Source organism: Stylophora pistillata, chromosome 3 (genome assembly GCF_964205215.1).
Source record: "Stylophora pistillata chromosome 3, jaStyPist1.2, whole genome shotgun sequence".
NCBI classification, from domain to species: Eukaryota; Metazoa; Cnidaria; class Anthozoa; order Scleractinia; family Pocilloporidae; genus Stylophora; species Stylophora pistillata.
This window is the reverse complement of record NC_142521.1, coordinates 14,773,541-14,799,504: the sequence shown is the minus strand read 5'-3', so window position 1 is coordinate 14,799,504 and position 25,964 is coordinate 14,773,541. Positions and strand designations below refer to the sequence as shown.

The 25,964-nt window shown below is 38.3% G+C and overlaps 1 protein-coding gene across 19 annotated transcripts in view; it reads left to right on the top strand.

The window, feature by feature from the left end:
• The window catches only part of LOC111323778 (uncharacterized), a 41,766-nt gene that overhangs the window by 7,165 nt on the left and 8,637 nt on the right, over positions 1–25,964 (top strand). For 4 of the 19 annotated variants that reach the window (XM_088752530.1, XM_088752533.1, XM_088752529.1 and 1 more), the window contains 28 exons: positions 2,942–2,972; positions 3,146–3,264; positions 3,644–3,716; positions 4,239–4,315; positions 6,876–7,014; positions 8,092–8,340; positions 9,560–9,695; positions 9,848–9,918; positions 10,714–11,004; positions 12,563–12,615; positions 13,045–13,131; positions 13,913–14,110; positions 14,703–14,828; positions 14,995–15,192; positions 15,785–15,910; positions 16,077–16,274; positions 16,867–16,992; positions 17,159–17,356; positions 17,949–18,074; positions 18,241–18,438; positions 19,031–19,156; positions 19,323–19,517; positions 21,076–21,156; positions 21,441–21,599; positions 23,144–23,269; positions 23,436–23,633; positions 24,226–24,351; positions 24,517–24,714. In XM_088752530.1, the coding sequence (XP_088608656.1) occupies positions 2,942–2,972; positions 3,146–3,264; positions 3,644–3,716; positions 4,239–4,315; positions 6,876–7,014; positions 8,092–8,340; positions 9,560–9,695; positions 9,848–9,918; positions 10,714–11,004; positions 12,563–12,615; positions 13,045–13,131; positions 13,913–14,110; positions 14,703–14,828; positions 14,995–15,192; positions 15,785–15,910; positions 16,077–16,274; positions 16,867–16,992; positions 17,159–17,356; positions 17,949–18,074; positions 18,241–18,438; positions 19,031–19,156; positions 19,323–19,517; positions 21,076–21,156; positions 21,441–21,599; positions 23,144–23,269; positions 23,436–23,633; positions 24,226–24,351; positions 24,517–24,714 (4,029 nt within the window). Of the gene's footprint in view, positions 1–2,941; positions 2,973–3,145; positions 3,265–3,643; positions 3,717–4,222; positions 4,316–6,875; positions 7,015–8,091; positions 8,341–9,559; positions 9,696–9,847; positions 9,919–10,713; positions 11,005–12,562; positions 12,616–13,044; positions 13,132–13,912; positions 14,111–14,702; positions 14,829–14,994; positions 15,193–15,784; positions 15,911–16,076; positions 16,275–16,866; positions 16,993–17,158; positions 17,357–17,948; positions 18,075–18,240; positions 18,439–19,030; positions 19,157–19,322; positions 19,518–21,075; positions 21,157–21,440; positions 21,600–23,143; positions 23,270–23,435; positions 23,634–24,225; positions 24,352–24,516; positions 24,715–25,964 lie in introns of all 19 variants that reach the window. The other 15 variants (XM_088752531.1, XM_088752532.1, XM_088752546.1 and 12 more) reach the window with 15 other exon arrangements.

The window sequence follows — 25,964 nt, the reverse complement described above, 5'->3', positions numbered from 1 at the left end:
AATCAAAGTTAAGATAAGGTTTAATTCGATGGAGAATAGAAAGCCTACTGCTAATTATGCAGCATATTGTATCGATGTGATGCTCCCAAGACATGTCACTGTCTATCGTGACGCCCAGTATCTTGGCATAGTCCACTTGCTCAATGGATCTACCATTGATTTGGAAATCAAGTGCCGAGCTGGTTAAAGTACAGCGTTTCTGCAGGGTCGTAATAAGTAAAGATTTAGTTTTGGTTGTGTTAAGTGACATTCGATTATTATCAGCCCACGTAGACACAGTTCTAGCAACCTCATTCGACTGAGTGCTGAGGGAAGTAACAGAGGGCCCTCCAACAAGAAGAGTAGTATCATCCGCAAACATAGTTGAAGTTACGCCTGAATGTAGGTTTAATGGCTAGTCATTGATATTAATAATAAAGAAATGTGACCCCAGGATACAACCCTGAGGCACACCTAGAGAAACTGGAAGTGCTGCAGATAGAGTGCCCCTAAACTGGGTTATTTGGGAACGCCCGGACAGATAAGAGCGAAACCAAGTCATGGTTGAATGGGAACAACCGTAGATACGAAGTTTGTTAAGAAAAGTGTCATGATCCACAAGGTCAAATGCTTTCTGTTAGTTTGTCAACTAACAGAAGTCCATTAGGGAGTTTGTTATCCATGTTGGTCAAAATGTTATCGGAAAGATCGGCGATAGCAAGCTCACACGAACGAGAACTACGGAAACCAAATTGGGAATCCAGCAGCAGCTCATGGTTGGTGCGCTCGACTCCGGATCGAGTGGTCCGGGTTCGAGTCCCGGCCGGGGACATTGTGTTGTGTTCTTAGGCAAGACACTTTACTCTCACAGTGCCTCTCTTCACCCAGGTGTTTAAATGGGTACTGGCAAGTTTCATGCTGGGGGGTAACCCTGCGATGGACTAGCATCCCATCCAGGGGGGAGTAGAAATACTCTTAGTCGCTTCATGCTACAGAAACCGGAGTTAAGCACCGGCCTGATGGGCCACTAGGCTCATAAACAGACTTTACCTTACCTTAGAATAACGAATAAGATGAACCACTCTATTACGCGCTGAACGGTACTCACGCCAACATAATGCATTGTTTGACAGAATCGCTTTTCTATGCAAATGGTTCCGCGTAGCAATTGCGGCTTGAATTTCACTGTTGAACCATTCGGGTATGAATTTCCCCTTGACACGGCGTTTTTTTTAAGGGAGCGTGTGAATCCAGAACGCTTTTAAATAAAGTATACCAATGACTTAAAGCCTCACTAGGCTCAGAATACATATCCATTGCACTCCAGGGTAAACATTCTAAATCGGCCAGAAAGGTGTTAACAGAAAAAAATTTTTTTGAGCGGAAAAACACAGGTTTGTGGCCCTCAGATTGTACCTTAATGGCTCTAGATTTTAGTGACACGTAGATGGGAAGATGATCACTTAGGGATAACGATAGAGTGCCTGATTTAAGAACATTATCTCCATTACTGACCAAAACAAGGTCCAAAAGTGTTTCAGATACCGGTCTTGTAGCATTAGTAATAAGTTGATGAAAACTATAGGCCTTGGTTAGGGCAATAAACCATTTATGGAAAGCAGATTTTGAAAAAAGATCGATATTAAAATCACCTAATAAACAAGTCCGATAGTTATTACAATCTACCTTTGCCAAAATCGAGTCCATCCGCTTAAAGAACGAAGCATCGGCGGAAGGAGGTCGGTAGACAAACGAAAATAGACATGGTCTTGATCTTGGATAGCGAAGTTCAAGCCAAATTGTTTCAATTCCAGGCATTTTGAGGTCATTCCCTCTTGATATAGGCAAATGTTCAGGAACATACACAAGAAGACCACCTCCTTTGTTAGCCAATCTATCGGCGCGGAACAAGGTATATCTTTTCACGGCAAGAGAAGCATCAGACCCCGAATCGTTTAGAAACGTTTCGGCAATTCCAGGGATTAAATTAGGTCTGTTTTTTCGTTGATTGGAAAGGGAGGATAAAAGTAGCTTTATTTTGTCGAGCTTGTTTGTCAATGAGGAAATATTGTAATGGAAAATATTTAAGCATTTATACGGAAGTTCAAGGAAGGAATTACCGTTACAAGCATAGATGGAAGATCGTGAGTTTTGAGTACGTTGCTCATCGACGTCGTTGTAGCTATAGTCTGGAGGACCAGGATTTAACGAAACTCCGGTATCACCACTTAGCAATAACCTTTGCAGCTGATAACTAGCGTCAGAGTTGTTGTAGTAACACACTTTGAGAGCAAGATATCTTCTTCGGTGAGGCAAATTACTGTCGGTAAATACAATATGGCGTCGGTTCAACTTGGTATCCAAAACCAAAGAGAACTCGCATAGAAACACATTGCTCATCGTAAGAGATTCAGGATTCAACCAAAAAGATCCAAAAACATTTAGATCTTGATTAATACTTTGTTGACGGTGCAGTAACGGAAGAAAATAGACGGAGTGGATAACTGCGCGTCCACTTGTCGCGGCTCAATCACGAGAGTGCTATCACTCGAATCAAGTCTCAACGTCTAATCACAATCGATACGAGAAAAATAATTCTTGCCATTCAATTCTCCAGGAAAACAACTCTTAAGTTTCAAGTCATTGACCAACGACTGGTCGTCACATCCTTAGACAAATGATTGCCCTTTTTTATGAGTAAGAGTTGATCCCATCACGGCTCCTGGCCGATTGAATTGGTTCCTTTTCCTCTCTTAGTAAACACAGTTTTAAGGTGTCATTACGAAATATTTATGACACTTCTTGTTGAAACAACTGGTGGTTTTGGAAGGAAAATCTTACAGAGAATACCCTAATCACATCACTGACTACTCCTTGTATGCGGAGACATATAAGCATGGGTAATTAAATTAAAGCTCTTAATGCGAACCTTGACTTTCTCTTTTTTGTCTCTAATTTTCAGGAAGATTTCAGTAGTTTTCACGACACCGAAGGTAAATCTGCTTCTGATGATATTCTATAAGATTTGATGAATGTTAGTACTTAGTATTCTACATCGATTAACTGTCCGATGGACACGAATTTTATCGATGTATCATGTAGGTAAACTTTTACTTTATCTAAAAGTAAGGTAGAATTTCATCGACGGACATCTCATATTTTTCAGTTGAAGACTTTGACCTGGACACATTTGTTGGTGACAGACTCTTTGAGGAACAGATTGGAAAAAATGAAAAGGTACTTAAGCTTTTATCATCGACCAATGACAATCGAGGACAAAATAAGGTGGGTTGTTCAAATTAAATGGAGCATTTACTTTAACGCTCTCTTTAATCAAACGATTTGATCGGATGTAACGATTTGAATGCAAAAATACAGTTGCATACCATAGTGAAGTATATAGATTTATACAGATAAATAATTCTAATAAAGATTAGATGGCGAAATTTGTCTATATGCAAAACTAATCGCTTCAAGAGATTTATTTAGCTGCCAGCTTAATGAGTTTTCAAAATGGCTCAATTGAAAATATTTTTCGTACGTTAGGTTATCCTTCGGAATTTCATGATGTAGCTAACAGCAAATTTTTACTCGCACTTTCTAATGGATAAGAAAATGTGATAACGGTTCTTGCCGGCTTATCCTTTTCCTTAACGTGTTTTAGTTACGGTCAAGTCAGGTCACAAAAGATCTTACAGATTCTTCCGGACAAACTGACAGCGGTGCTTGCTCAGAAGGTGAGCTTTATTGAGTGCAATAATAATAATAATGCAAAGAGAAGCAAAAACCAACGATAAAAACCGACGTTTCGGTGTCATCATGACGCCATTGTCAAGGAGAAATAAAAATTACAAAATTTGCGGCAAGGTGTAACACTAAATTAGCATAAATATGTTAGGAGCTGATTATACAAATACTTTTACGCGAACTGAATCGCTTTGCACGTTCAGAGTGGGTTGGTTTTTGCTTGTCTTTTCATTTCCAAATCTTTATTGATAATAATAATAATAATACTAAAAATAATCATAGTCATAATAATGATAACAATATAATTATAATAGAAATAACAATAACACACATACATTTTAGTGAACTGGCAAGACAAGTTACCAGTTGAGATAGGTCATACTAAAGATACCGCGATAAGCTCTTGCACTTCTGGCATTAGTTTTATGGTCAACTCGTTCAATTGTGTGATAAAAGGTTGCGTTGCGTATTTAACATATTCATATGGGATATAAAGTTTAATCTTCATACAGATAACACGGCCATTGGGCAACCAGAATCTACATCAGTTCGTGAGTCGAAAATGGATCCCAGTGAGGGGCCCTTAACGGTAAGTTCATCAAATTTGTAGTTATATTTTGGCCTTTTGATCCGTTATTAGTCTCGAATCATAAGAACTTAAGGGAACCTCCACTATCTTAATAGATAGCGCTCAAAATGTTCCAAATGTACTTCTCAATAGATCCGGCCTAGAACTTCTCGCTAATAAATTACAAGAGTTGCCATTGAATTAAGATATTACCAATTGGTATTTAAACTTTTTAAAGGATAGAAAACAAAGGGTATGTTGCAACAACTTTGAGTGCAACTGGAAACCGGTTAACAAAGGGTCAACTCAAGGTAGCGTTGGCGGTCCTCACCTTTTCAGCATCTTTCTCAATAATCTTAATGCGCTATTGAAGTACACGGATGATTCGACAATTATTGCTCCTGTATGGAAGGAGGTAGACCACTCCGATCAGTTAGTGTCACAGTTTTTATATTGGGCGAATACAAATGGAATGTCTTGCAATCCAGGCAAATGTAAAGAGTTGGCGATCAAAAAGAGAGGCAACCGCGATCTCTATTCACCTCTCGGGATGATAGTAAGCTGTAATGAAGTAGAGATTTTGAGGGTCACCTTTCAATGCGATAGCAAATTTTCAGTGCACTTGAAGAATAAACTTATCAAAGCTAACAAATCCCTACGTATCCTTAGAACACAGGGTAAAGGGGGGGTGCAATCAATCAGAACTGCACCTTCTCTTTAATACAATAGTTCTACTTAATATTGATCACGCATTATCCGTCTGCTCCGCACCCGAGTCCGATCTTACACCTGTACAGTGTTTGTTAGACCGCTTTTTTAAAAGGAAATACACGTCTGAGCCTGTAAGTGTTTACGATCTCTTAGAGAGGGAAGACCGTAACATTTTCAAGAAAGTTTCTAATGCTGAAGAACATCCAGTTTTACCCACTATGCCTCGTGTTAAACCGTCCAGTTACGATCTTAGGAAAGAAACTTGTTTTAAGCCTAAGATTAACGCTATGCGTTTTAAAACTATTTAACTAACCGTTCAGTTTTTAAATAGGAATTAGCTTTGTTATGTACTAGATTTTTAATTCTTACTTTTTACCTTTTTAAAATTTCTTACACTTACTTGTTCTAAAAGATTTGTATTCTTATCATTTAGTGAAATGGTGAATAAAGACATTATTATTATTATTATTATTATTAATATTATTATTATCATTAAATCCTAAGTGAAAGTGAAAGCTACTGCGCTCTACGACGGCGTCCAGATTTCGAACAAAGAAGTCGCCGTCAAACTAAAATTTGTCATACGCAAGGTTAAAAACGAGGTTTCCTTTTATTTAGGCAAGTACCAGCCTTGATACAAAAACATTAACAATCGCCTCGAATCGCCGGGGCTTAATCGTAATGTTGAATGCTGTCTGTCGATTCTTTTTCTTGCTTTTCAGCACCTTTTCCGGTTTATCCATTTTTGATGCGGGTTCTTCCTTTACCTTTGGCAACTTTACTCGTTATAATGTCGTTCTCCTCAACGCTCCACTGATTGAAAAAAAAATTAAAAAAACGTGTCTGCAATGCGTTACTTTACCCGGGAAATTGTCCCATTGGTTTGGGGTTTAAGTAGGCGAGATAATCGCCTCGCATTTGATTTTGGGAGGAATACAACTACATTGAGCGAATTAGTATTTAGATTAGACCGATTTTCGTCAAATTTTGCCAAATTATCCTTGGAATAATAACGAATGAAAGTGTGTCGGGAAATTTTTGGTATTTGAATATTTGTTCCGTGGCTTCCATTCACGCAACGCGCCTCGCATATATTTAGCTACTGCAACTTTAGATGCCGATATCTACACAATCAATCAAAGTATCGAAAATGCCTGACAACATTTTGTTGATTGATGCCTTGTAAATAAGACTGAGCAGCCATTTTGCTTGTGCGACGGCGTCCGATGCCGATGAACTTAATGAGGAAACCTTGGTCGTTTCACGTCTTACCCGCTCCTGACACTACCTTACAATCGAACTTCATTGTTTGCTTCTTCCGTGCACCTCAGTTTATGAAGGGGTCAATGTTAAACAAATCAGTGATTAATTTTGAATCAATTTTAAGGATATTCCCTATTATTAAATTTTCAAATCCAGATATTGCATTTGGTGTGTTCTGATTGGTTCATTCAACTCCGGTCATCAGATTATATTCTGCGTCACTTATACGGAAATGTGTTGCTCATGGAATAATTGTTCATCACTAAATCCATAGGATAAGTTGAAATCTGGGGTTTTAAGAGGGGGAAATTTGAGAATTACCTGAAATGGTCGTAGACAAAGGTTTTTAACCATGTTCTTTTTTATGCATAACATTCCGGAGAGTACGTTTTCTTTCAACATGCTTACCGTGTACAAGGTCCCTCTTCTCTCAAACCCCCTCTCTTCTGTCTACTAGTTTGGAACTAGAGAGAGAGTTTTCACTCGAGGATGAGAATGATGCATGCCAACATCTAAATCAAAATTAAGCGAAGTAAACAGGCAAAGGGACACGGAAAATTGACCTTTTAAAGTGTCTTGAGACAAACGATTTCTTTCCATTTAATAGGGCGGTGGAAAATTCACTGCAGAAGTTGATATAGAACTCCCACAGTCGATGGAAATTGGTTGGGCAACGTTTGGACATACGGCGGTGAAAGTGAAAGTAGCTAGGGACGGTCTTAGCATGTTTGGAAATGAAATTCCTGGTAAGTATCCCTTTGTCTCTCTTGGTTTAAAAATACTTGTAATCGATCTTCAACAGCACTTCGCACTGAGAGGTGGTGTCAGAAGGTTTAACGTCTCGCAGATTTGTACAATGTCTATTCCCATCCATTTTCCTTTCATGGTCAGTCATTTATAGTAGGAGTAAAGCTACAACCTTCAACCAGCTTCAAAAGGAGTTGACACATCATTTCGGAAGAGTTCTATCTATGTGAAGAATAACATTCCTAGTTTTACCTCACTATAAATCCTTAACAGCCCCCCTCCCTCATTAAATGTTAGCTAAAAATTCATGGAATCACAATGCAACTAGGCTTTTACCGATTGTGCTCGTAGAAAAAGCATTAGATGCTCAAAGCAGTGTTTGTTTTTTGCCAAAAAAGTGCTAATATAATGCTACTCGTGGGCTACATAAAAATGCTCACTTTTTTCCGATTTTTTTAAACATAGAATATTACATTTTTCAGATTTTCAGTTAAATTTTTTAACAACAAAATTTAAAAAAAACTCTTCGACCACTTCGAGTCGGTAGGCCCGTTCAGTTATTGATAGAGTGCTGTCTTTCTGCGTCCTGACCCCCGCTCTCAAAGCCTCCATAATCGTCTGATCCTTCAGCTTAGACTTCTTCAGTTTGTCTCTACCATTTCCATGTTTCTTTGAAGCCAAAGTTGAGCTTCAGTCAAATGTCTTCAATAACCCAGGAAAAGCTAATCTTTTGTACACGTGCACCACTGAACTGGAGGAAGCAAATCCAAGTTCGAGTATCAATATTTCAGTTTAACAAAGAGAAGTTGCATTGAAACCACTGGTGCCAAAGTTCGGGTAACAATATTGTGGTTTAACAAAGAAAAGTTGCATTGAAACACTACTGGTGCCAATTTTAATGATGCCTACCTGTTAGTGTATCAATGAAGAGCTTGTTCATGGTCAAGTCAACATATAATTCCGGAGGTGAGCCAAATGCAACGATTAAACAAACAATTTAAGGACAGCTTGTAACGAGAAAATTGTAAAGATTTGTCTTGACGTCAATGGCTTTTTCATTCCTCCACGTGAAATAGGTGGTGACAAGCCAGGACCTGTTTCCGTCATCTTTACCACACTGTACGGTGATCCCGTAGCAAAGGGGGTATATACTTACAAGGAAAGGAGACCGGAATATCCAAAGAATAATGTGCAGAATAAGCACCCTAAACGAACGGTGAACGATGTTGTCGTGGTTTTGGAGGAGACTATAAAGCGAATCAAGAGTTTCAGTAACGAGAGTCAGGGAAGTGAAGAAAGAGCAAGCGAATATTATCATCAAATAGGTAAATTTCCATCTATTTCAAGCAACACTTGTCCTCACAATTTTCTCCCGAAAGATGAATAGTCTGTAAAGAGCTGAGAATGATTCAGAACGGAAAGGAACATGTTTGTAAAAATGCTGATCTGTGATCCCTCTCTCAAGAATACAATTCCACTAATGTTTTTTCCGGCATTGGGGTTTACTCTTTACTCTATTTGGCCAAACGAAACGAAGCGAAATCAGGGGAGGGATCCCCTTAAAACGTATTTCTGTGACACGTGAACAGCAAAATTGTTAATGAAGGTGAAAATGTTCCATTCCGCCAAAAAGAGGTTCTCAATAGGTGATGGCTTTTAGTTGTTACCAAACATTTAACTTTTGCACGATTACTACTTAAAAATTTTCAAATTTTACGCCTAAAGGCTAAATGTTTTGACTGCTTTACGGCTATCGGTTAACCCTACTGAGACCCTCAAAATAGTAATTCCCTAAAATAACTATTTTCTGTAATATAATTCAGTACGGTTTAAGAAATAAGAGGTGACAAAGATCTTCTGGAATATACTTATATGTAGTGTTTAAACGTATTTTCGTGACATGAAAACTGTGACATCGTCGCCGAAAGGTGAAAATAGTCCATTTCGCAAAATAGTATTTCTTCCAAAATTATTACCTTGCGAAACATACTTAATATGAGGAAGCCAAAATCTTTGATAATATTATATCATATGTGACACGAAAACAGTAACAATTTTTCTTTGCGAAATGACTGACAATCGGGATAATCAGTTAGCGATTACTGCCAAAATCCTAGTGAAAGTTCTCTTTACTTTTAGACAAATACCGCATCCATCCTTTAGTTTCGTTATATCTCATTTGGTTTGGTTTGGTTTGGTTTCGCAAAAAAGAGTGAGCCTTCGTGTCGGCAACAACAATGGTGAAATTGTTATATGGTGAGATTATTCTTGAGAGAGGGATCACAGCTCAGCATTTTTACTTAACATTTTTACCGAGACTTAGCTCGACATTTATCCTTTCTAACGAGAAACTTTTTTATTATGTCATATGTAAAATTCTTGCGTTGTCATAATCTTCCCTGATAAAAAAGTGCTAAATTTGTTTTAAAAAAAAAGACCTCAAAAAAAGCTGATCAACCTCGACAACATGAGAAAACTTTAGCCTTTTGAGATATGTATTGACAGATTATCCCGTCTTCATTTTTTTGGGCTTGTTTGATTTAGAGACACTGTTTCAACTGGTTGATGGTCTTCAGAGTGTGGTTGATACTGTGGCTTCAATCTACTCATCGGCTAGACCGTACATCTCTAGGGAATCCTGGGAGGAGATAGCCTTGTATCTTGAAGAAATAGCCAAAAGGTACGCAAATGAACATTTAAAAGGAAGTAAGTTTTGATCTAACACATAAAACCGCGCATTATCTGGTTTGCAAGACAATTTACCTCGTAAATATTTCATTAATGGTCATCACTCGGAGTTAGATTGATGCGCTGTCACTTTTAATTGCACAGACTCCCTGCGGAAGATGAAACAATGCCCTTGCTGTCAGCTGGAGATGTTGGAAAAAACCAAACACAGTCTTGTAAGAATAAACTAAAAACAACACTTTGTTATTTTCTCAAGTAATATTGGTGAACTCGGCTAAATAATCACTAAAACACGAAAACAAAACAAAACTAGATTAAAAATGATTCAAGAAAATGTTTTACCAACAATGAAGAACGAAAAGCGGCTGTAGTCCTTTTGACTGCATTTTATCTTCCCCTTAAGAAGTAATGTTGGAATCGAGAGGAATGTCTGGTCTCAACAACAGCGCATTGATAAAGGGTGAAAAAGGAATAAATGAATGAAAAAGTGAAAAGAATGATTGAATTAATTAATTACCCTAGCAGAACTTAATTTCGCGTTTTTGGCGAGACAGTATTTCAATAGGCAAACATGCAAATAGGGCATTGAATTTCTTGATTGAAGTGTTTTCAACTTTATTTTGAATTTCAAGAAACTTGTTTCAGTTTATTTCGGAATTTTAAAAAGTTGGAAGTTTTTAAAATTCAAAATGCACGAAAGACATTCGCAGGAATTTCTATGAACCAAGAAAATTCAGGTGAATTTGATAAACATTAACATTACACAAGATACACAATGGAACTTACCAGCAAAACCAGTCGACTATTTGACTGTGTATTTTTCGATACATATCCTGTATGTGTTGTTGTTATTACATGTTCATCACTTGTTATAGGATTTGAATTCATATGGGTATCGCGTGTTTAATATCTCGGGTCTTCAAATTTGCAATTTTTTTATCATCGCCATAAATGATTTTTAATGTCAAACCATCGGTGATTTTTAATGTCAAACCATGGATCACTTTTAGTGTCAAATCAAGTGGCGGAAGATCAAGCTATCGAGGAGGAGCATCTTGGAGATGCAGAAATATCAGAGGAAGATTCTGAGAGTGAGAGTACCGATCGTAAAGGTGATTTGGAAAGAGATATCGATGAAAGGAGTTTATTAAAAGATGTGCCAGGTGTTCAGCTACTGCTTGAAGAGGTCTCAAATTATCCCATCTCAGAGTCGGGATATTTTGGAGATGCTGAAATATCTGAAGATTCAGAGGAAGAAAGCAGTGATAGCGACGTTCATGTGGAACTAGACACTGATGAAGGTAAAACTCGTACCATAATGATTCTATTTAGCGCCCGGGGCGCTTATTTACTTTTCGTAGATGAAGGGAGGGCGCTTATTCGAACGAAGGCGCTTATTGGGGACTGGGCCCTTATTTCTTTCTTGAAAAACAGAAGAATGTGCGAAAGAAAGCTTTGATGTCTACTTAAAAACGATCAAATAGACTGGAAAACGGGCTTGCTAACCCTCTCTGGAAAGAATGAACAGTCAAGCAATCGTCATAAAATTTTAGATCGTTGATTCGTTCGAAGAAACTGTGCACTCACATGGACATAACAGTTGATAGACTGAGAGGTGGGCCGCTGTTTTTCTTATAGGGCTTGAGTGAGCAACTAATGAAAGATGAACCACGGTTGATCTCAATGTCCATGTACTCTGCAGTGCTACCACTGAGACAGAATAAGGGACTCTTATTGACATGGGGCACTTATTGGAATGAGAGTGCTTACTCAAAAGGAGCGCTTATTAGAATGGGCGCGCTTACTAACAAAAACCAAATTCGAGGGGGGAGGCTTATTAGAGAGAGAGCGCTTATTGGAAGTTTGGTGCTAACTCGAGTCATTACGGTAATTGGTTATCAACGATAAGTTGATAATTTACAACCATTTTATTCGCTCGAGATCTTTATTTCCCAAAATCAACTACAACGAATAGAAACTGAGAGTAGTACAAGTCCACAAGTCGTTCAAAACTCAATAATATAAAATTACTGGCTCAAGTTTTTATTGAATAATGACACCAATGAGGCAAGCAGCCAGTCACTCACTCTACCCACTATTCATTTCGAAAAAGATAGAGCTTACTTTCCTTTCTATATGGACCGACCAAGACCGGTAGACGCGTGAGTGGATTATACAAGTTTGTTGTTAAAATGATCTCATCTAATTAGGCTGTAGGCCGTCTACAAAAACTTCTAAATATGTATAACTTTATTTCGGTTGATCTTCACAAACCTTTCTGTTTTGAATTTTTTCAAGGGCTGTTCTCACACACATTTCTCTCTATTCGGAAAACGAAAATCGGATAGTAAGACTGTTATGATGCTGATAATTTTCCCCTTTCCGATTTCCTCATAACCATAGAAACTTTAGTTCATTTCTTTCTAAATTCTTTGAAACCACCCGGTCGATGTTAAATTTAATGCCAACTTTTGAGTCACGGTTGTAGTACATGTAACTTATTTGTGAGTTTTAAAGAAGAATAATTAAATATTTCTTTTTTCGCTAAGAAAGTAAACTCTTTTCCTGCAAGATTTATTCAGTTCAAGTCTAACTTTGTAGTAATTTGGATATATCAACAAAGTTGAAATGGTAAATTGGCCACCGTAACGATTACAAAAGCTGACGTTTCGAGCGTTAGCCCTTCGCTAGTCATTCGCTCCGACGAAGGGCTAACGCTCGAAACGTCAGCTTTTTTAATCGTTACGGTGGCCAATTTACCATTTCAACTTTGTTGATATATCCAAATTATTTCGTTACTTCCACCGACGCAACCCCAAACAGTTTCTTTCGAAACTATCAGCCATTCTAACTTTGTAGGTCTTTTGTCATCGAGAAATGAGGAGAAACTAGTAGCAAGAGACTCAGGCAAGGTAAATAGACACTTTTAACGGTAGATAGGTCTAGACAGTATTAAGGGATATATGTATTTTGAAAACCTCTCTATGATTCTGTCCAGCATGGTAGTTATGATCCATAGCAATTAGACATCAAGGTGACAATAGCAACTGAGCTTTCACTTTCAAGGGTTTTTCCTCCAGCGGTCAATTGTAAGAGCTAGAAAAGTCTTGTTTCCGAAAAAAGTTTGAACTCTGCAAAGGGGCTGCTAAAGAATCGGCTTGATAACGTGTTCAATTTGTTTTCTTTCCGCTAACATCAATGAGGCAAAGGAGTTAAGAAAAAATGATAGATAGGCTAAAAATGCGAACAAAACGGAAGACGTAAGAAATACTATGAGAAAAGTATTATTCTCGCTTTAATCAGTAGTGCGTTACTGAGAATTTTTATTCACAAATAAACAGTTCCACCAAATGAAAGTGGGGAAGCAGGAGCTAGAAAAGCCAGAAAGTCGGAGTGTGACCCAAAAGCTTCAAGACATTCTAGAAAAGGTTTGTAAATATATTTACAAGGCATTTTAGAGGAGGTCGAGACTTCAAACCAATTTTGATTGACTTTGAGTTCTTTTCCTCTTTTCTTTATTAACCAGTATGCCGACATGTAATTCTTTGTCAAAAGACGGAGACTATAGCTGAAACTTTCTTTATGATAACAAAAAAAAAAAAAAAAAAAGAAATAGCAAGCAAAAACAAATTACCCTTTACACTGTTTATCTAAAAAGAACCACAACAGCAAAAGAATAACTTAACAAAACCTCACAAGAGGTTGGTAATCATATTTTCTGATCTGTGCTTGCTCTTATTCCTTTAATAATTGAACAGACCTCGCAGCTCAATCCGATAAAACTGGGTTAAGTTTCCTTTCTTTTAACAATTGCTCAACGCGCTTGGTTGTAGCACAAATGAATAAAGGCTGATAGTTTCGAAAGAAACTGTTTGGGGCTGCGTCGGTGGGAGTAACGAAATAATTTGGATATATCAACAAAGTTGAAATGGTAAATTGGCCACCGTAATGATTACAAGCTGGTTTGGCCAGGTGAACAGAAGACAAGTCCAGTAACAATAGCAATTAACGAAGATGAAACGTACAAAGTGTGTTTCACAAAGGTAGTTCCCATAAAATATCAAATTAATTGTCTAATAGCCCTGATAGAAGACCCGGAAGACACAGATTTTCCTCTCTCCCTTCAGGTTTTTTCTTACTATTTCTCACTGGCTTGTTAACACACTGCATACTCTGTGTAATAAGCTTCTCTCATTATTGAACCTATAGGAATCTGCAGCCAAAGGAGTTCTCACCATTCTTATACAGGGAGGAGTTGGAGTGGGCAAAACTAGTTTGTGCAACACTCTAACGCGTCTCTTTAAAGCGTCTGTTGGTAATGAAGTTCTCTCCCGTGGTCAGTCTGCTACCCAATTCCCTAACGAGTGTAGCCAGAAAACAAGAAATTTAAGGAAATCTTTTGAAAAGGTTGGTTATCGTATTTTTTGGTCTTGGTTGCCATTTGCACGTAACTCGCAGCTCAGTCCAATAAAATTAGGTTAAATTTCATTGTCCTGTAACAGAAATGTTTCTTTAGATCTCATTATTTCATTTGAGATGTAACACACTGTACGAAATAAAGAGCCAAAAGTTTGAACCTGGGAGAAAAACAAGCTGGAATGAGAGAAAAAGGGTACAGAGTGTGATAGGATAAAACATTTTTAAGTTAATTCCTGGTGTAAACTTGACAATATTGTAGGAAAAAAGTAAAACATGAATTATCTAAAACGAAGCCTAACAACTTTACGCGGCGAAGACTAGCCATAGAATGCCTCGCTCCACAACGAGCTCAAAATTCTGATCCCATAGCGCTACCTTTTCCTCTCACCCATCTCCAGCCCTCCGATACGTGTCAGCAAAATCGCAATTTAATCCTAATTGGATTAAATTGAAGTTAGGAGCGGCCAATCATAAAATTCACTGATCCACCTCTGCTAAAAAGCAGTTCTTTACGTTTGGCAGGCCTGAAGACATGACCTCATTAATTTCTAACAAAACACATTTTTACTCTGCTACATAGAAGTTGATACCGCAATGTACTGACCGAGGCGCTAAACCCAAGCTGGTTCGGCCAGGTGAACAGAACACCAGTCCAGTAACAATAGCAATTAACGAAGATGAAACGTACAAAGTGTGTTTCACAAAGGTAGTTCCCATAAAATATCAAATTAATTGTCTAATAGCCCTGATAGAAGACCCGGAAGACGCAGATTTTCCTCTCTCCCTTCAGGTTTTTTCTTACTATTTCTCACTGGCTTGTTAACACACTGCATACTCTGTGTAATAAGCTTCTCTCATTATTGAACCTATAGGAATCTGCAGCCAAAGGAGTTCTCACCATTCTTATACAGGGAGAAGTTGGAGTGGGCAAAACTAGTTTGTGCAACACTCTAACGCGTCTCTTTAAAGCGTCTGTTGGTAATGAAGTTCTCTCCCGTGGTCAGTCTGCTACCCAATTCCCTAACGAGTGTAGCCAGAAAACAAGAAATTTAAGGAAATCTTTTGAAAAGGTTGGTTATCGTATTTTTTGGTCTTGGTTGCCATTTGCACGTAACTCGCAGCTCAGTCCAATAAAATTAGGTTAAATTTCATTGTCCTGTAACAGAAATGTTTCTTTAGATCTCATTATTTCATTTGAGATGTAACACACTGTACGAAATAAAGAGCCAAAAGTTTGAACCTGGGAGAAAAACAAGCTGGAATGAGAGAAAAAGGGTACAGAGTGTGATAGGATAAAACATTTTTAAGTTAATTCTTGGTGTAAACTTGACAATATTGTAGGAAAAAAGTAAAACATGAATTATCTAAAACGAAGCCTAACAACTTTACGCGGCGAAGACTAGCCATAGAATGCCTCGCTCCACAACGAGCTCAAAATTCTGATCCCATAGCGCTACCTTTTCCTCTCACCCATCTCCAGCCCTCCGATACGTGTCAGCAAAATCGCAATTTAATCCTAATTGGATTAAATTGAAGTTAGGAGCGGCCAATCATAAAATTCACTGATCCACCTCTGCTAAAAAGCAGTTCTTTACGTTTGGCAGGCCTGAAGACATGACCTCATTAATTTCTAACAAAACACATTTTTACTCTGCTACATAGAAGTTGATACCGCAATGTACTGACCGAGGCGCTAAACCCAAGCTGGTTTGGCCAGGTGAACAGAACACCAGTCCAGTAACAATAGCAATTAACGAAGATGAAACGTACAAAGTGTGTTTCACAAAGGTAGTTCCCATAAAATATCAAATTAATTGTCTAATAGCCCTGATAGAAGACCCGGAAGACGCAGATTTTCCTCCCTCCCTTCAGGTTTTTTCTTACTATTTCTCACTGGCTTGTTAACACACTGCATACGCTGTGTAATAAGCTTCTCTCATTATTGAACCTATAGGAATCTGCAGCCAAAGGAGTTCTCACCATTCTTATACAGGGAGAAGTTGGAGTGGGCAAAACTAGTTTGTGCAACACTCTAACGCGTCTCTTTAAAGCGTCTGTTGGTAATGAAGTTCTCTCCCGTGGTCAGTCTGCTACCCAATTCCCTAACGAGTGTAGCCAGAAAACAAGAAATTTAAGGAAATCTTTTGAAAAGGTTGGTTATCGTATTTTTTGGTCTTGGTTGCCATTTGCACGTAACTCGCAGCTCAGTCCAATAAAATTAGGTTAAATTTCATTGTCCTGTAACAGAAATGTTTCTTTAGATCTCATTATTTCATTTGAGATGTAACACACTGTACGAAATAAAGAGCCAAAAGTTTGAACCTGGGAGAAAAACAAGCTGGAATGAGAGAAAAAGGGTACAGAGTGTGATAGGATAAAACATTTTTAAGTTAATTCCTGGTGTAAACTTGACAATATTGTAGGAAAAAAGTAAAACATGAATTATCTAAAACGAAGCCTAACAACTTTACGCGGCGAAGACTAGCCATAGAATGCCTCGCTCCACAACGAGCTCAAAATTCTGATCCCATAGCGCTACCTTTTCCTCTCACCCATCTCCAGCCCTCCGATACGTGTCAGCAAAATCGCAATTTAATCCTAATTGGATTAAATTGAAGTTAGGAGCGGCCAATCATAAAATTCACTGATCCACCTCTGCTAAAAAGCAGTTCTTTACGTTTGGCAGGCCTGAAGACATGACCTCATTAATTTCTAACAAAACACATTTTTACTCTGCTACATAGAAGTTGATACCGCAATGTACTGACCGAGGCGCTAAACCCAAGCTGGTTCGGCCAGGTGAACAGAACACCAGTCCAGTAACAATAGCAATTAACGAAGATGAAACGTACAAAGTGTGTTTCACAAAGGTAGTTCCCATAAAATATCAAATTAATTGTCTAATAGCCCTGATAGAAGACCCGGAAGACGCAGATTTTCCTCTCTCCCTTCAGGTTTTTTTTTACTATTTCTCACTGGCTTGTTAACACACTGCATACTCTGTGTAATAAGCTTCTCTCATTATTGAACCTATAGGAATCTGCAGCCAAAGGAGTTCTCACCATTCTTATACAGGGAGAAGTTGGAGTGGGCAAAACTAGTTTGTGCAACACTCTAACGCGTCTCCTTAAAGCGTCTGTTGGTAATGAAGTTCTCTCCCGTGGTCAGTCTGCTACCCAATTCCCTAACGAGTGTAGCCAGAAAACAAGAAATTTAAGGAAATCTTTTGAAAAGGTTGGTTATCGTATTTTTTGGTCTTGGTTGCCATTTGCACGTAACTCGCAGCTCAGTCCAATAAAATTAGGTTAAATTTCATTGTCCTGTAACAGAAATGTTTCTTTAGATCTCATTATTTCATTTGAGATGTAACACACTGTACGAAATAAAGAGCCAAAAGTTTGAACCTGGGAGAAAAACAAGCTGGAATGAGAGAAAAAGGGTACAGAGTGTGATAGGATAAAACATTTTTAAGTTAATTCCTGGTGTAAACTTGACAATATTGTAGGAAAAAAGTAAAACATGAATTATCTAAAACGAAGCCTAACAACTTTACGCGGCGAAGACTAGCCATAGAATGCCTCGCTCCACAACGAGCTCAAAATTCTGATCCCATAGCGCTACCTTTTCCTCTCACCCATCTCCAGCCCTCCGATACGTGTCAGCAAAATCGCAATTTAATCCTAATTGGATTAAATTGAAGTTAGGAGCGGCCAATCATAAAATTCACTGATCCACCTCTGCTAAAAAGCAGTTCTTTACGTTTGGCAGGCCTGAAGACATGACCTCATTAATTTCTAACAAAACACATTTTTACTCTGCTACATAGAAGTTGATACCGCAATGTACTGACCGAGGCGCTAAACCCAAGCTGGTTTGGCCAGGTGAACAGAACACCAGTCCAGTAACAATAGCAATTAACGAAGATGAAACGTACAAAGTGTGTTTCACAAAGGTAGTTCCCATAAAATATCAAATTAATTGTCTAATAGCCCTGATAGAAGACCCGGAAGACGCAGATTTTCCTCTCTCCCTTCAGGTTTTTTCTTACTATTTCTGACTGGCTTGTTAACACACTGCATACTCTGTGTAATAAGCTTCTCTCATTATTGAACCTATAGGAATCTGCAGCCAAAGGAGTTCTCACCATTCTTATACAGGGAGAAGTTGGAGTGGGCACAACTAGTTTGTGCAACACTCTAACGCGTCTCTTTAAAGCGTCTGTTGGTAATGAAGTTCTCTCCCGTGGTCAGTCTGCTACCCAATTCCCTAACGAGTGTAGCCAGAAAACAAGAAATTTAAGGAAATCTTTTGAAAAGGTTGGTTATCGTATTTTTTGGTCTTGGTTGCCATTTGCACGTAACTCGCAGCTCAGTCCAATAAAATTAGGTTAAATTTCATTGTCCTGTAACAGAAATGTTTCTTTAGATCTCATTATTTCATTTGAGATGTAACACACTGTACGAAATAAAGAGCCAAAAGTTTGAACCTGGGAGAAAAACAAGCTGGAATGAGAGAAAAAGGGTACAGAGTGTGATAGGATAAAACATTTTTAAGTTAATTCCTGGTGTAAACTTGACAATATTGTAGGAAAAAAGTAAAACATGAATTATCTAAAACGAAGCCTAACAACTTTACGCGGCGAAGACTAGCCATAGAATGCCTCGCTCCACAACGAGCTCAAAATTCTGATCCCATAGCGCTACCTTTTCCTCTCACCCATCTCCAGCCCTCCGATACGTGTCAGCAAAATCGCAATTTAATCCTAATTGGATTAAATTGAAGTTAGGAGCGGCCAATCATAAAATTCACTGATCCACCTCTGCTAAAAAGCAGTTCTTTACGTTTGGCAGGCCTGAAGACATGACCTCATTAATTTCTAACAAAACACATTTTTACTCTGCTACATAGAAGTTGATACCGCAATGTACTGACCGAGGCGCTAAACCCAAGCTGGTTTGGCCAGGTGAACAGAACACCAGTCCAGTAACAATAGCAATTAACGAAGATGAAACGTACAAAGTGTGTTTCACAAAGGTAGTTCCCATAAAATATCAAATTAATTGTCTAATAGCCCTGATAGAAGACCCGGAAGACGCAGTTTTTCCTCCCTCCCTTCAGGTTTTTTCTTACTATTTCTCACTGGCTTGTTAACACACTGCATACTCTGTGTAATAAGCTTCTCTCATTATTGAACCTATAGGAATCTGCAGCCAAAGGAGTTCTCACCATTCTACAGGGAGAAGTTGGAGTGGGCAAAACTAGTTTGGGCAACACTCTAACGCGTCTCTTTAAAGCGTCTGTTCGTAATGAAGTTCTCTCCCGTGGTCAGTCTGCTACCCAATTCCCTAACGAGTGTAGCCAGAAAACAAGAAATTTAAGGAAATCTTTTGAAAAGGTTGGTTATCGTATTTTTTGGTCTTGGTTGCCATTTGCACGTAACTCGCAGCTCAGTCCAATAAAATTAGGTTAAATTTCATTGTCCTGTAACAGAAATGTTTTTTTAGATCTCATTATTTCATTTGAGATGTAACACACTGTACGAAATAAAGAGCCAAAAGTTTGAACCTGGGAGAAAAACAAGCTGGAATGAGAGAAAAAGGGTACAGAGTGTGATAGGATAAAAAATAAAAAAGCTTCGCAAGTTCCTTTAGATTTGTCTGTTTGCAAACCTTTTTGCTTTTTATGATGGGTCGAGGTGATCATTTATCTATGTGGGAATGCGAAAATGACCGTGGACATCCCGAAAGGTACAAAATTTAACGAAAACCTTTTGCTTCCAATGCGTGGGTTCGTGCTGAAGTCCCTAATAAATTCTCACACCTTCCGCTCCATTCCGTTTCACACAGCCTCGATCCCTTTTTATTACATAGTCTCGAAAAGCTTCAAAAATGTTTAACAATTTTATGTTTGCAATCTTCTCTCGGTCTATGATGGGCCAGGGAGAACATGCTAACCGAAGATATCCTGTAAGTTAAGTAAATTGAAGCAAAATCTGTTATTTACATTTCACGGCAACGTTTCGTTCATGACATCTTCAGTTCCCATTGCGATTGCGAGATACAATCCCTCCCGGCCGTTCTTTTTCGTTTGTCCGATTTTCAATGGAAGTCAGTTGATAGCTTTACTCCCATGTTTTTCCCAAGGAATAAACATTTAAGATGTCAAAATGCCGATTTGTTGGGAGACAATGGCGTGCTACCAAAGCAAGGGACTATAGGCTCATGAGAGTACAAACTGTACAATATGTTCTCTTAACCAAAATTATAAAATGCAACGAAAAATAACCAAGAAATATACCTTTATTCAAAAAAGTGCTAAAACAGACCTATCAGAAGCCAAAGCGAACGCATTTCCGGCATTTACGAGACCCGGGCGATATATTCATCGTCACTTTTTACATAACTTCATGGTCATAAAATCTCGTAGCATTGTGTTAAAAATTCTGTTCCATCCCGATTAAGGTAGACCTTTTGGAGCTTAAATGAAAACTACATATTCTACGAATAATTTAAAATTAAGACTGAAAGCGAAGGAAGTAGCGATGGAGTTTCAGGTTATGAAACCCCAGTTTAGCTCACAAGGGGTTTTATAGATGGTTAGCCTTTTAAGAGTGAATCTTACGAGCGAAACTTTGATCAAAATTAATACAGAAGCTGTGAGCTCTCATATCAGCGAAGGTATGAATCAAACGTAAGCATAAACAAAGTTATTAGAAACATCAGTGGCACAACTGATCAGTCCATGATATCCACTTAAAAAACTCTTGTAACGAAGCAGAACGAAACGCAGTCAGAAGAGTGAAAAATGAAAAAATCATCTTGGAGTGGTTTGAGCGTAAGATATCATAACCTGAAAGCTACTAACACATCGATAACTCAAACGAAACAAACTTGCAATTTCACGGAAGAAAATATACTGTTAAAAATTAATTTTCTTGTCTTTATGTATTGCAGCTTGAAAGTCGTCCAAAATATGTAGTCTTTGAGGGATATGAGGTGGGATTTATGCTTGTAAAGATTAATCACTTGATAAAGGTAAGTATTAAGCTATGATTTTCAAAAAGGTATAGTCACCAATAAGTATCACCAATCATCTCTAAATATTTAAAGGTTTCGGATATTTCTGCGGGTTGGCCCGCAGAAATATCCCATATCTTGAATGCGCAAAGAAAACAAAAAGATTAACATTCACGCAAATTAAACTGTTTTTGTTGACAAGAACATGACTTCAAGTGACTACTCATTTTTAACAAAATGAGTTTACGATTACACAATAAATAACTTCATAAACATTTTACTTGGTGTCGGTTCTTAAATAGTCAAGACATCAGCTACTACTTTATGGCTGCGATGGTCCTGGAGATCACTCAGCACAGATCACAAATAAACAGTTCCACCAAATGAAAGTGGGGAAGCAGGAGCTAGAAAAGCCAGAAAGTCGGAGTGTGACCCAAAAGTTTCAAGACATTTTAGAAAAGGTTTGTAAATATATTTACAAGGCATTTTAGAGGAGGTCGAAACTTCAAACCAATTTTGATTGACTTTGAGTTCTTTTCCTCTTTTCTTTATTAACCAGTATGCCGACATGTAATTCTTTGTCAAAAGACGGAGACTATATCTGAAACTTTCTTTATGATAACAAAAAAAAAAAAAAAAAAAAGAAATAGCAAGCAAAAACAAATTACCCTTTACACTGTTTATCTAAAAAGAACCACAACAGCAAAAGAATAACTTAACGAAACCTCACAAGAGGTTGGTAATCATATTTTCTGATCTGTGCTTGCTCTTATTCCTTTAATAATTGAACAGACCTCGCAGCTCAATCCGATAAAACTGGGTTGAGTTTCTTTTCTTTTAACAATTGCTCAACGCGCTTGGTTGTAGCACAAATGAATAAAGGCTGATAGTTTCGAAAGAAACTGTTTGGGGCTGCGTCGGTGGGAGTAACGAAATAATTTGGATATATCAACAAAGTTGAAATGGTAAATTGGCCACCGTAATGATTACAGAAGCTGACGTTTCGAGCGTTAGCCCTTCGTGGGAGCGAAAGGGCTAACGACGAAAGGGACGCTCCGACGAACGGCTAACGCTCGAAACGTCACCTTCTGTAATCATTACGGTGGCCAATTTACCATTTCAACTTTGTTGATATATCCAAATTATTTGGTTGTAGCACAGCTCCAAAAATTGAAACCCAGAATTCTAAAATTGAAAGAGAAGTTGGCAGAAAGTATTTCACGACAGGTTCGCATATGTTACTTAGCCTTAAGGGGGTTTCAAACTATATTGAACATTATGAAAATAAGCAAAACTGCGAGAAAAAGGAAGATAAGAAATGATAAACAAGAATCGAAAAAGATTTCTTTCGCAAAATGTTTCCTCCAGTACTTAACCGGGTTCACGAAAAGATGATATCTGGGTGTGCTGGCCAGCCAAACCATCGAGCCATTTAGTTAGCTTCAATGTACTCAGCGTTACATATAACAACGGAATCTTCGCCAAAGTTGGACGCGAAAACTCCAAAAGACCAGCAGGTGCAGTAAATGGCACGTGTACCCCGGACCAACTCAGTGTTGCCGCCCTCGGGGTTTTTGGGTATCCTATTTATAAAATGGTATACAAAAATAGACAACAGTTACTCAAGGAATGATACGAGAACATTTTTAAGTTAATTCCTGGTGCGAACTTGACAATATTGTAGGAAAAAAGTAAAACATGAATTATCTAAAACGAAGCCTAACAACTTTACGCGGCGAAGACTAGCCATAGAATGCCTCGCTCCACAACGAGCTCAAAATTCTGATCCCATAGCGCTACCTTTTCCTCTCACCCATCTCCAGCCCTCCGATACGTGTCAGCAAAATCGCAATTTAATCCTAATTGGATTAAATTGAAGTTAGGAGCGGCCAATCATAAAAATCACTGATCCACCTCTGCTAAAAAGCAGTTCTTTACGTTTGGCAGGCCTGAAGACATGACCTCATTAATTTCTAACAAAACACATTTTTACTCTGCTACATAGAAGTTGATACCGCAATGTACTGACCTAGGCGCTAAACCCAAGCTGGTTTGGCCAGGTGAACAGAACACCAGTCCAGTAACAATAGCAATTAACGAAGATGAAACGTACAAAGTGTGTTTCACAAAGGTAGTTCCCATAAAATATCAAATTAATTGTCTAATAGCCCTGATAGAAGACCCGGAAGACGCAGATTTTCCTCCCTCCCTTCAGGTTTTTTCTTACTATTTCTCACTGGCTTGTTAACACACTGCATACTCTGTGTAATAAGCTTCTCTCATTATTGAACCTATAGGAATCTGCAGCCAAAGGAGTTCTCACCATTCTTATACAGGGAGAAGTTGGAGTGGGCAAAACTAGTTTGTGCAACACTCTAACGCGTCTCCTTAAAGCGTCTGTTGGTAATGAAGTTCTCTCCCGTGGTCAGTCTGCTACCCAATTCCCTAACGAGTGTAGCCAGAAAACAAGAAATTTAAGGAAATCTTTTGAAAAGGTTGGTTATCGTATTTTTTGGTCTTGGTTGCCATTTGCACGTAACTCGCAGCTCAGTCCAATAAAATTAGGTTAAATTTCATTGTCCTGTAACAGAAATGTTTCTTTAGATCTCATTATTTCATTTGAGATGTAACACACTGTACGAAATAAAGAGCCAAAAGTTTGAACCTGGGAGAAAAACAAGCTGGAATGAGAGAAAAAGGGTACAGAGTGTGATAGGATAAAACATTTTTAAGTTAATTCCTGGTGTAAACTTGACAATATTGTAGGAAAAAAGTAAAACATGAATTATCTAAAACGAAGCCTAACAACTTTACGCGGCGAAGACTAGCCATAGAATGCCTCGCTCCACAACGAGCTCAAAATTCTGATCCCATAGCGCTACCTTTTCCTCTCACCCATCTCCAGCCCTCCGATACGTGTCAGCAAAATCGCAATTTAATCCTAATTGGATTAAATTGAAGTTAGGAGCGGCCAATCATAAAATTCACTGATCCACCTCTGCTAAAAAGCAGTTCTTTACGTTTGGCAGGCCTGAAGACATGACCTCATTAATTTCTAACAAAACACATTTTTACTCTGCTACATAGAAGTTGATACCGCAATGTACTGACCGAGGCGCTAAACCCAAGCTGGTTTGGCCAGGTGAACAGAACACCAGTCCAGTAACAATAGCAATTAACGAAGATGAAACGTACAAAGTGTGTTTCACAAAGGTAGTTCCCATAAAATATCAAATTAATTGTCTAATAGCCCTGATAGAAGACCCGGAAGACGCAGTTTTTCCTCCCTCCCTTCAGGTTTTTTCTTACTATTTCTGACTGGCTTGTTAACACACTGCATACTCTGTGTAATAAGCTCTCTCATTATTGAACCTATAGGAATCTGCAGCCAAAGGAGTTCTCACCATTCTTATACTGGGAGAAGCTGGAGTGGGCAAAACTAGTTTGTGCAACACTCGAACGCGTCTCCTTAAAGCGTCTGTTGGTAATGAAGTTCTCTCCCGTGGTCAGTCTGCTACCCAATTCCCTAACGAGTGTAGCCAGAAAACAAGAAATTTAAGGAAATCTTTTGAAAAGGTTGGTTATCGTATTTTTTGGTCTTTGGTTGCCATTTGCACGTAACTCGCAGCTCAGTCCAATAAAATTAGGTTAAATTTCATTGTCCTGTAACAGAAATGTTTCTTTAGATCTCATTATTTCATTTGAGATGTAACACACTGTACGAAATAAAGAGCCAAAAGTTTGAACCTGGGAGAAAAACAAGCTGGAATGAGAGAAAAAGGGTACAGAGTGTGATAGGATAAAAAATAAAAAAGCTTCGCAAGTTCCTTTAGATTTGTCTGTTTGCAAACCTTTTTGCTTTTTATGATGGGTCGAGGTGATCATTTATCTATGTGGGAATGCGAAAATGACCGTGGACATCCTGAAAGGTACAAAATTTAACGAAAACCTTTTGCTTCCAATGCGTGGGTTCGTGCTGAAGTCCCTAATAAATTCTCACACCTTCCGCTCCATTCCGTTTCACACAGCCTCGATCCCTTTCTATTACATAGTCTCGAAAAGCTTCAAATATATTTAACAATTTTATGTTTGCAATCTTCTCTCGGTCTATGATGGGCCGGGGAGAACATGCTAACCGAAGATATCCTGTAAGTTAAGTAAATTGAAGCAAAATCTGTTATTTACATTTCACGGCAACGTTTCGTTCATGACATCTTCAGTTCCCATTGCGATTGCGAGATACAATCCCTCCCGGCCGTTCTTTTTCGTTTGTCCGATTTTCAGTGGAAGTCAGTTGATAGCTTTACTCCCATGTTTTTCCCAAGGAATAAACATTTAAGATGTCAAAATGCCGATTTGTTGGGAGACAATGGTGTGCTACCAAAGCAAGGGACTATAGGCTCATGAGAGTACAAACTGTACAATATGTCCTCTTAACCAAAATTATAAAATGCAACGAAAAATAACCAAGAAATATACCTTTATTCAAAAAAGTGCTAAAACAGACCTATCAAAAGCCAAAGCGAACGCATTTCCGGCATTTACGAGACCCGGGCGATATATTCATCGTCACTTTTTACATAACTTCATGGTCATAAAATCTCGTAGCATTGTGTTAAAAATTCTGTTCCATCCCGATTAAGGTAGACCTTTTGGAGCTTAAATGAAAACTACATATTCTACGAATAACTTAAAATTAAGACTGAAAGCGAAGGAAGTAGCGATGGAGCTTCAGGTTATGAAACCCCAGGTTAGCTCACAAGGGGTTTTATAGATGGTTAGCCTTTTAAGAGTGAATCTTACGAGCGAAACTTTGATCAAAATTA